Source organism: Anas acuta, chromosome 31 (genome assembly GCF_963932015.1).
Source record: "Anas acuta chromosome 31, bAnaAcu1.1, whole genome shotgun sequence".
In the NCBI taxonomy this organism is placed as follows: domain Eukaryota; kingdom Metazoa; phylum Chordata; class Aves; order Anseriformes; family Anatidae; genus Anas; species Anas acuta.
Window position 1 is genome coordinate 1575125 of NC_089009.1, and position 10535 is coordinate 1585659.

At 50.4% G+C, this 10535-nt stretch overlaps 1 protein-coding gene and 1 long non-coding RNA gene across 2 annotated transcripts; one reads left to right on the forward strand and one right to left on the reverse strand.

The window, feature by feature from the left end:
- Nucleotides 1-3855: 3855 nt before the first annotated feature.
- On the reverse strand, nucleotides 3856-9619 carry MGAT1 (alpha-1,3-mannosyl-glycoprotein 2-beta-N-acetylglucosaminyltransferase). The gene is given in 3 exon segments (XM_068664047.1): nucleotides 3856-5196; nucleotides 5198-5477; nucleotides 9442-9619. Coding segments are annotated over 2 exon segments (1344 nt in total). The 5' UTR covers nucleotides 5443-5477; nucleotides 9442-9619; the 3' UTR covers nucleotides 3856-4097.
- A 54-nt stretch (nucleotides 9620-9673) lies between these two features.
- Nucleotides 9674-10316, forward strand: LOC137846336 (uncharacterized). Its single transcript, XR_011090466.1, has 3 exons — nucleotides 9674-9796; nucleotides 9970-10135; nucleotides 10193-10316. It is a non-coding gene; the product is annotated as an uncharacterized lncRNA (long non-coding RNA).
- Nucleotides 10317-10535: the final 219 nt, after the last annotated feature.

Genomic DNA, 10535 nt, shown 5'->3' on the forward strand with positions numbered 1-10535 from the left:
GGAAACGCTGCGCCAAGGTTCCCATTTCACCATTTAATATTTGCCAGAAATAGGAGAAAAAGGAAAAAAAAAAACAAAACAAAAAAACAAAGGAAATTGCACCCAGGCCAGCAGGAAGCATTTTCCCATAGAAAGTGCTTTTTGAGGGAAAAATCCTCCTTTTGCTCGTGTTTTTAGGATCCTGGAGGAAGAAACCGGCGCTGAATGAGAGCAAAAAATGGGGAAAAAAAAAGGAAATTAGGTCCCAAAGCTCAGCACCGTGGGGTTTTCCCCACCTGATATCAAGCTCCTGGTGGTTTCTGTGTAGCATCGTGGCTGTTTGGACCAAAATTGTGGTTTTTTTTTCCCCACTATTTTGGTGATTCTGGACTCTTCCTCCTCCTGCAGAAATCTCAGCTCTGCCCTCTGCAGGTTTTGGGGAATTTCTTGAACTCTCAGATGATTTTCCACTGGCACGTGCCTGAAAAAAAGAAAAAAATACAAAAAAAAGAGGAAAAAAAATAAGGAATTAGCACATTTAGCCTCTCTTGGTGGGTTTTCTCTCTAGGTTGAGGCATGCACCCCCCAGCTGTCCCCTTCCTTGTTTTTTTTTTCCACTATTTTGTTAAAAAAAAGGATCAGAAGCTGGTTCATCATCACCTGGAGCACCAAATTCTCCACGGGAGCAGGCACAGGGGTGGTCAAATCCTCCCCAGCACAGCACTGAGCCCAGGTCAGGTCACACCCAGCCACGTGCAACCCAAAAAATGGGGAGAAACGCCCCCAAAAAAGGAAAAATTTATCATGGAGGAGATAATAGATGTGTTGTATAAGGGTTTTTTTAAGTGAAAAAGTCCGTTTATGGATTGTGAACACGCATAGCCCTGAAAATGTTTTTCTCACCAGAAAAAAAGGGATTTATAATAAAATTTTCCACTTCTTACCTTTAAAACCCGCCTCAGGCCCTGGAAAAAACAAATTAATTTATTTTCCCCATTAAAATGGGCATTGCCCGGAGCTGTATTAGAGTAAACGCGTGGTGATATTGGGTGGAATTAGTGTGAAATCGGGGCTATTTGCTCTAATGAGGTTTTAAGGGAGTTTTATAAGATAACAGACACCCAGAGACAGGAGGAAAGGCAATTTTTAAGGGGAAAACTGTGAGATTTAAGGAAAATAAACACCACGAGGGTGGGTGAAGGCGGCAACAGGGACCCAGAGCCCTCAGGGATCCCTTCCGTGGATCTGGTCTGGGGCCGGGGAGGGGATTTGGGTTATTTTTAGCTCGCACCGAGCGCTTTCAACCCATAAAAAGGAGAAATTGCACCAAAACCACATCCTGGTCCTGCCCAGGTCGCTCGGTGCCACAATCGTTGCTGGGCTGCGGGGCCAGGCTTTTATCACCATTTCACCACCTCCTCGCTGTGCCCCACTCGCAAAAATTCGGCTTACCAGGCTAGGAAAGAGCAAAAAACACCAGAAAAGGCACCGAGGAGGGCGGCCGCTTTCATCCCCAGGGCCCCAAAAACTTAAATCAGGCCATCGACAAACCACAGCGGCTCAGATCTCCGCCAAACCAAAATTGCAGCCCAGGGTTTGTAATTCACTCTTCTCCACGAGGTAGTTTTGTTTTTTTTTTCCATCAGGTCGCTTTCAAAACACAAGAGGTTGCTCAAGGGAGCCTTTTGGCACGAGCACCGTGCTTTTATTACGCCATCCAACGTCTCCTTGCGTGAATAAATTAAATAAATTAAATAAATTCAATTGCTTCTTGGCAGCGCCGTGCTCCGACAAGAGACAAGCTCCCGACGCTCTGATTTCTTCTCCTTTTCGTCAGAAAAGCTTCAAGTTGTAAGTATCAAAGCCAAAACAAAGAGCAAACAAGCACAAACAAAAAAAAAGTTGCTTTTATGAGAGCTCCGCAGGCCCTGAGTCAGCTCCCTGGCGCTGACCCCCCAGGGAAAATCAGACTCTTTTCCTCTGAATGCACCTCACCAGCCTCACGTCGGCAGCTTCCACGACAGCTCGCTTGGCGTGGCGGGCGCACAGCCCCCAATTTTCAAGTAGAGTTAAGAGATGAACCTCGCAGCCCGCCCGCAACGCTGCCCAGGCGGCCACGTGGAGCCCAAATTCCCCCAGCAGCCCGCGAATAAACGCCGTAGGGAGCCTCAAAAAGAAGCGCTTCCGGGAAAAACGAAGCTTCTTACGCAGCGCCGAGACCCGACGAGCCAGCGATGATGGAGGAGATTTTAATTTAGATTTTTTAATTGCTTTTTTACCAGGCTGCGCCCCCACCGCCTGCTTCACCCGCGCCATGGCCCCCGCGCTACCCAAATGGCTCGCGCGCTCCGCCGCGCTCCCTTTTATAGGCGCCAGGCGCCCTCTGATTGGTCGGCGCCCCCGCAGCGGCGCCCCCATTGGTCACTCCACACGGCGCTCTCCCCGCCCTGCTGAGCGGACCTGATTGAAGCCCGCGAGAGCGGCGAAGCGCGGCGGGCAATGGGGGGAGCGGACCTGAGTGAGGACTGCGCCGCTGCTCTCCCCCAGCGGCCGTTCGGAAGCGTTAAAATTGCCTTTTTTAAATTTTTGCTCGTTTTTGGGGGGTTTTTAGTGAAAAAGGCAGCAGGAGGAAGAACGGGGTCACAGGGACACCGGTTAAATGTGGGATCTGTATAAAAAAGGATGGGGTTCGGTAAAAATGCGGCTCAAAATGCTCATTTTGGGATGTAACGGGTAAATTATAAAAATTCATAAATTCCCCTAGAATTGAGTAAATTACATTTAGGGTGTTTCTGTAAATAATTTATTTTATTTGTGCCTTCCCCCCGGGCTGAGCTCGGCAAGAAACCCAAACCGAGGAGAAATTTAAGAAAACATCAGTGCCACTGCTTGAAAAGTGTTCATAATCCTAATACTTCCCCCTTTTTCTTCCTCGTCCTAAAAATCACCCTGATTTAACCCAAAACCTGCTGGGGAGCAGCAAATCTCCAGCTCGTTGCATCACTTTTCCCTATTTTCACCCCTTTACCCAGTTCCTCCCTTGCCCTTTTCCCCTCTTTTTATCCCAATTTAATTGCTCCATTTCATAACCTTCCCTGCTCCAAAAAGAGGCGTTTTTTCCCTAAAAAAAAGACCAGAACTGAGCAATTTTTTCTCGTCCTAAACCCTCACTGCCCGCTTCAGCACGGGGCAACCCACGAGCCTCAACAAAGCTGCAGCTTGGGGTTTATTTGATATAAAAAAATGGGGGTTTTGTAAAATAAAAAGGACTTTTTGGCTCAAAAAATGACACCCCCAGACCCAAATATAAATCCCCTATACAAAAAGGGTGGTGCAGAACGTATAGGGCAGGGAGCGGGGTGTAGGATGGGGCAGATGGAGTGAGGGGAGCAGGATATAGGACACAGCCCCCTGTATATGGGATCCAGGTCCCTATATTTCATTTAGGGACCAGAGCACGCAGCCTGATGCAGATCCCAAACCATAAAGGGCCTAAAATATTACACCAAGACCCTAAAGCCATATATAAGGACCAGACCCTACACAATATGGTCCCATATAACCCATATAAAGGCCCTAAAGCCATATATAAGGACCAGACCCTACACAATATGGTCCCATATAACCCATATAAAGGCCCTAAAGCCATATATAAGGACCAGATCCTACACAATATGGTCCCATATAACCCATATAAAGGCCCTAAAGCCATATATAAGGACCAGACCCTACACAATATGGTCCCATATAACCCATATAAGGAGTTATGGCCTGTAATGCCCAGGCCATATAGGGCCCAGGCCATATATAACCCAATATAGGGTCCAGGATGTGCTGAGAACCACAGAAAAAAGAACAAAAAATGAGGCTTTTGGGTTCGTTTTCTGTTTTTTTGTTGTCGTTTTCTTTTTTCCTTTTATTCTGGAAAATAATTTCTGCCTTTGGCGGCGCCGCTCGGGCCAAATCCCCGCGGGATTCGGCCGACCCCCTTCCCCCCCCCATTCCCAAAAAAATAAAACCCCGCGCGGCTAAAATCTCCCCCGGCTGGCAGAAAAGACGCCAAAAAAAAACAAAATTTGGGGAAATCAACCCGAAAAAGAAGACGATAAACGGAGCTGCTAACTCCAACTGGGGTCGTAGCCCGTCCAGTCCGAGGGGGGGGCGAGATAAACGCGGCGCCCCCGATAAACGAAGCTGACGATGCCGCGGTAGCCGGCGCGGGGCACGCCGGATTTGAGGTCGTCCATCAACCCCAAAGCTTTGGCGAAGGCTTTGAAGGAATCGCGGCCGGTGTACTGCACGCGGACGGCGCCCAGCTCGCGGCGTTGGTTGCCCTGCAGCTCCTCCACCCGCACCTCGGGCGCCGCGTAGACGCGGGGCAAGAAGGAGCGTTCGTACTCCTCCTTTTTGAGGTAGGAGAGGTCCAAGCGGGTGAAAGGCACGAAGCGGTCGTTGAGCTTGATGAATTTTAGGTACTGGTCGAAAAACTGCCCGTGGCTCACCCCTTTGCGGCCGAAAGTCATGGTGCGGGATACCTCCGGGCGGATGCACGAGCGGCCCCGCCGTTGTTCGGGTTGCCTCATCCAATCGTCCCAAAAAGCCCGGGGCCATTTGGGTTCCAGCTCGTCCCACAACTCGGCGAGGAGCAACCAACCCAAACCGGGGAAGAAATCGGTGCGGTAAAGCAGCTCGGCTTGCCCGGCGTCCACCATCTGCTCCTTGCCGTTGTCGTTCCACGCCGAAACGCACCAAAGGCTCCGGTCGGCGAGGAGGAGGGGAAAAGCGGCTTGGAAATACTCAAAAAAATCCGGCGCCACCTCCAAATCGTCCTCCACCACGATGGCGGCGCGGTAGCGGAAAGTGCGGAAGATCTGCCCCAAAGCCCAGCGGTAATGCCGGGCGATTTTGTAATAGCCTTGAAATTTTCGGTGCTCGGAGGGGACGGGGACGTCGCCGAGCTCGGGGTGACGGATGTGAGCCACGGCGTCGCCGTACGAGGCGATGACCCGCGCCGTTTCGGCGTGCCCGCAGTCCTGGCTGACGATAACGGGGAAACGTTGAGCCGAAGGGCGGTAGCGGAGGAGTTTATCCAGGCACCGCCGCACCGTGCTGCGGTCGCAAGCCAGCACCAGCACCGGGAGCACCGTGGTGTCGCCCCCATCGGGTGCTACGGGGGGCGGGGAGGGGGTTTGGGGGATTTTTGGGGGCGCCCCGGCGGCGGCCCCACAGCCCGCTGTAGCGGTGGATTTGGCGCAGGAGCTCTTTTTGGCGTTCCAGCTCGGTTTCGGCATCCTGAGCCAAGCGGATCACCTCCTCCGTCAGCCGGCTCCGTTCGGATGAGGAAGAGGAGGAGGAGGAGGAGGAAGAGGAGGGCGGGCGGCTCCAGAGGAAGAGGAGGAGGAGGCCGTTCCAGGCGATGAAGAGCGCCGCCCCCCACAGCACCAGGCTGCTCTTCTTCAGCATCCTTCAGGCGCGCCGCTCACTCCGCCGCCATGGACCTGGGGGGGGGAAAAGAGGGGTTAGAGAGCCCCAAAAAATCACCCCAAATCGGGAAATCCCATAAAAAGAGGGGAAAAGTGATTTTTTTGGGGAAAAAGGCATCAGGAAAAGCTCATTCCGCCACCATGGACCTGCAGGGGGACACATACAAGGGGTTAGAGAGCCCCAAAAAATCACCCTAATTCAGGAAATCCCATAAAAAGGGGGGAAAAGTGGTTTTAGGGGGGGAAAAGGGACTGGGAAAAGCTCATTCTGCTGCTATGGAGCTGCAGGGGGACACGAATGAGGGGTTAGAGAGCCCCAAAAAATCACCCCAATTCGGGAAATCCTATAAAAATGGGGGAAAAGTGATTTTTTTGGGGAAAAAGGCATCAGGAAAAGCTCACTCTGCCACCATGGACCTGGGGGGGCACACGAATGAGGGGTTAGAGACCCCAAAAATCACCCCAATTCGGGAAATCCCATAAAAAGGGGGGAAAAGTGGTTTTAGGGGGGGAAAAGGGACTGGGAAAAGCTCATTCTGCCGCTATGGACCTGGGGGGGGACACAAATGAGGGGTTAGAGAGCCCCAAAAGGCCACCCTAATTTAGGAAATCCCATAAAAAGGGGGGAAAAGTGGTTTTAGGGGGGGAAAAGGGACTGGGAAAAGCTCATTCTGACACCATGGACCTGCAGGGGGGCACATACAAGAGGGTTTCGAGACCCTAAAGCACATCCCAATTCTGGAAACCCCATAAAAAGGGGGAAAAAGTGGTTTTAGGGGGACACGAGACACCATGAAAAGCTCACTCCGCCTTGGAAAAGGGATTAGGAAGCCCCAAAAGGCCACCCCAATTCAGGAAATCCCATAAAAAGAGGGGAAAAGTGGTTTTAGGGGGGGAAAAGGGACTGGGAAAAGCTCATTCTGCTGCTATGGGCCTGGGGGGGGGACACAAACGAGGGGTTAGAGAGCCCCAAAAAATCACCCCAATTTGGGAAATCCCATAAAAAGGGGGGAAAAGTGGTTTTAGGGGGGGAAAAGGGACTGGGAAAAGCTCATTCTGCTGCTATGGACCTGCAGGGGGACACGAATGAGGGGTTAGAGAGCCCCAAAAAATCACCCCAATTCGGGAAATCCCATAAAAATAGGGGAAAAAGTGGTTTTAGGGGGGAAAAAGGCATCAGGAAAAGCTCATTCCGCCACCATGGACCTGCAGGGGGACACGCACGAGGGGTTAGAGAGCCCCCCAAAATCACCCCAATTCGGGAAATCCCATAAAAAGGGGGGAAAAGTGATTTTAGGGGGGGAAAAGGGATTGGGAAAAGCTCATTCTGACACCATGGACCTGTGAGGACACATAGAAGAGGGTTTCAAACCCCAAAAGGCCACCCCAATTTGGGAAATCCCATAAAAAGGGGGAAAAAGTGATTTTAGGGGGGGAAAAGGGATTGGGAAAAACTCATTCTGCTGCTATGGGCCTGGGGGGGGACACGAATGAGGGGTTAGAGAGCCCCAAAAAATCACCCCAATTCGGGAAATCCCATAAAAAGGGGGGAAAAGTGATTTTTTGGGGGAAAAAGGCATCAGGAAAAGCTCATTCCGCTGCTATGGACCTGCAGGGGAACACGAATGAGGGGTTAGAGAGCCCCAAAAGGCCACCCTAATTTAGGAAATCCCATAAAAAAGGGGGGAAAAAATATTTTTTGGGGGAAAAAGGCATCGGGAAAAGCTCATTCCGCCACCATGGACCTGTGAGGACACATAGAAGAGGGTTTCAAACCCCAAAAGGCCACCCCAATTTGGGAAACCCCATAAAAAAAGGGGTAAAAAATGGTTTTAGGGAGACATAAGGTACCAGGAAAAGCTCACTCCGCCACCACAGACTCGGAAAAGGGATTAGCGAGCCCCAAAAACCCACCCCAAATCAGGAAATCCCATAAAAAGGGGGGAAAAGTGGTTTTAGGGGAGCACGAGGAAGCAGGAAAAGCTCAGCCCACCCCAAAAAAGCCCCTTTTAGGACCACCCCCCCCCCCCGCGCGCCACGAGGGCAGAGGAAACCCCGAGAGGAAGCGAAACGCCCGCGGCCCCAACTCACCCGGGAGCTTCCCCTAAAAGAGGGGGCAAAGAAAAACCCCAAAATCCCCAAAAATAGTCAAAATTAATTAATTTAGGGGAAAAAAAGGTCGAAAAACCCCGCACGGGGCTGAGTTCGCTCTCGGAAGAGGGGCAGAGTCCGCCGGAGTGAAATATTAACCCAAAAGGGGCCGGGTTTGGGGCCGGGAAGGGGGTGGGAGCGATTTGGGGTCAAAAAGTGGGGAAAAAGGGTTAAAAAACCCCAAAATTGAAGCCCCAAAAGGGGGCCGGATCCCGCACGAGTTTTACTCACCCGGCTCCTGCCGGCGGAGGGAACACGTCAGCAAGGGGAGGAAAGGGGCGGAGAGGGGGGAAAAAAGGGAAAAAAACCCTAAAAAATATAAAAAAAAAAGGAGATAAAGGGTTGCTCGACCCCATAAGGGGAGGGAGGGCGCCGGCACCTCAAGGGTTAACGGCGCGGGGATGAAAAGAGGGGGAAAAAGGGGAAAAAGGGGTAAAAAAAATAATAATAAAGGGAGGTGTGAGCAGGGGGAGGGGGAAGCTGCGGGGTCCCGATCCCAAAAGGAGGGGATGGGGGCACCAAAAAGCCCCAAAAGGGGGAAAAGGGGGAAAAAAGGGGGAATTGGGGATTTTTTTTTAGGTTATTTGGGGGGTTTTAGGTTATTTGGGGAGGTTTTAAGGTTATTTGGGGGGTTTTAGCTTATTTGGGGGGGTTTTTAGATTATTTGTTTTTTTTTTAGCTTATTTGGGGGGTTTTTAGCTTATTTGGGATTTTTTTTAGGTTATTTGGGGGGTTTCAGCTTATTTGGGGGGGTTTCAGCTTATTTGGGGGGGTTTCAGCTAATTTGGGGGGGTTTAGCTAATTTGGGAGGTTTCAGCTAATTTGGGGAGGTTTCAGCTAATTTGGGGAGGTTTCAGCTAATTTGGGGAGGTTTCAGCTAATTTGGGAGTTTTCAGCTTATTTGGGGAGTTTTCAGCTTATTTGGGGAGTTTTCAGCTTATTTGGGGAGTTTTTTAGCTTTTTGGGTCCCTGCGCAGGAAAGCAGCCCCAGGGGATGGGGATTAACCCCCAAGCAGGGTTTTAGGGTCGCGGCCGTACCTGTAGGGGAAAAAGCAGGCGGCGGCGCTCGCAGCCAGTCCCGAAATCGCCTTTTTTTGCCTCAAAAAGGGGCCGGGGAGGACGAGGTGTCAGCGCTGAGTAAGCGGAGCCGGGGATTTTCCCCTGCCCTTGAGCCCGGGGCAGGGGGATTAGGGCCAGCGGGATCCCGCCCGCACCAAGCACACAAAACCCGCTCTTCCACCCCCAAATTCTCCCTTTTTTTACCCAAAACGGGCTCCTTTTTTCATCCGAGAAGGGAACGAGGCACGGCAGAGAGAAACTTCCCGGGACAGCCCGAGGAAGTGGCAAAAATTCTCATTAGGATCAGGAAATCCCAAAGATTCCCCTTTTTTCCCCCCTCGTTTGTCCCTTTCCTTTCTGTTTCGCTTCAAAAATGGGTAAAAATAAAGCGATTTCCGCCAAATTTGGGGCAAAAAAGTGATATTTACCCTACTTTTTTTGCTCCTCCATGCTCTGTGTGAAGAGCCTGAAGTCGGAGTTCAATAAGGACACCACAACGGGGTTTAAAACATCCCATAAAAACCCCAAATCCCCCAAAAAATTGTTTAATAATATATTTAATAATTAAAATTAATCATTATTTTTGCAGGATTTTGGTGGCAAAACTTTTTCGCGAGGTTCTGGAGGGCGGCGTGCCAAAAATCCGCCCCCGTTTCCTTAAAATCCTATTTTTTTCCCCCCGTTTTTAATGGGATTAAACGCATTTGGGGCTGGAAAAGCGAGGGAAAGATTTCGTTTTGGGGGAAAAAAGTGAAAATTTGGCGCTTACCTGGCTGCGGGGCCAGGGGGAGGGGGTCGCTGGGGTCCCCCCCCCCCCTTTTTAGGGTCCCCCAAAAGGGCTCGATCCTTTGGGGTTTTGGGGTGAGGGCTCGCTGTGGGGTCAGCCGGGAGCTGTGGGTTCTGCTGCCTCCGTCCGGCCGTAGCAAGCTCTGAAAAGTGGAGAAAAAGGGAAAAAAAAGGGAAAAAAGTTAAAATTTTGGGTTATTTTCACGCAGGAGCCCTTTTTCCTCCCGTCCCCCAAATCCTTTTGGGTATGGGGCGGCCCCAAAATGTCCCTATGGGGTAAATCGGTCCCAAAATATCCACATTGGGGTAAAAAATTGGACTTAAAATGTCCCAAAAGGGTAAAAAATTGGCCCCAAAATGTCCCAAAAGGGTAAATTGGCCCCAAAATGTCCCCATGGGGTGAATCGGCCCCCTATGGATAATAAATTGGCCCCAAAATGTCCCAAAGGGGTAAATCGGCCCCAAAATATCCCCATGGGGTAAAAAATTGGCCCTAAAATATCCCAAAAAGGTAAAAAATTGGCCCTAAAATGTCCTAAAAGGATAAATTGGCCCCAAAATGTCCCAAAGGGGGTAAATTGGCCCCAAATGTTCCCATGGGGTAAATTGGCCCCAAAATGTCCCAAAGGGGTAAATTGGCCCCAAAATGTCCCAAAGGGGTAAATTGGCCCCAAAATGTCCAAAGGGGTAAATTGGCCCCAAAATGTTCCCATGGGGTAAATTGGCCCCAAAAGGGCCCCCAGTAAACCCCCCACGGTATCCCCAGAGGGAAAAAAAGGATAAAAAAGGGAAAAAGGGTGAAAAAAGAGGGGAAAAAAAGGGAAGAAAAAGGGAAATGGGGAGGAAAAGGGGAAAAGGAGCCCCCCTAAAAGCCCATAGGGAATAAAAGAGACGTCCCCAGCCCCATATAGGGGACAGGGGAGGGAAATTGGGGAAAAATGATGAAAAAAAAGGGGAAAATGATGAAAAAAAGGTAAAAAATGGTGAAAAAAAGGGAAAAAATGAGGAAAAAAGGTCAAAAATGAGGAAAAAAAGGGAAAAAATGAGGAAAAAGAAGGAAAAAAGGAGGGAAAAAAG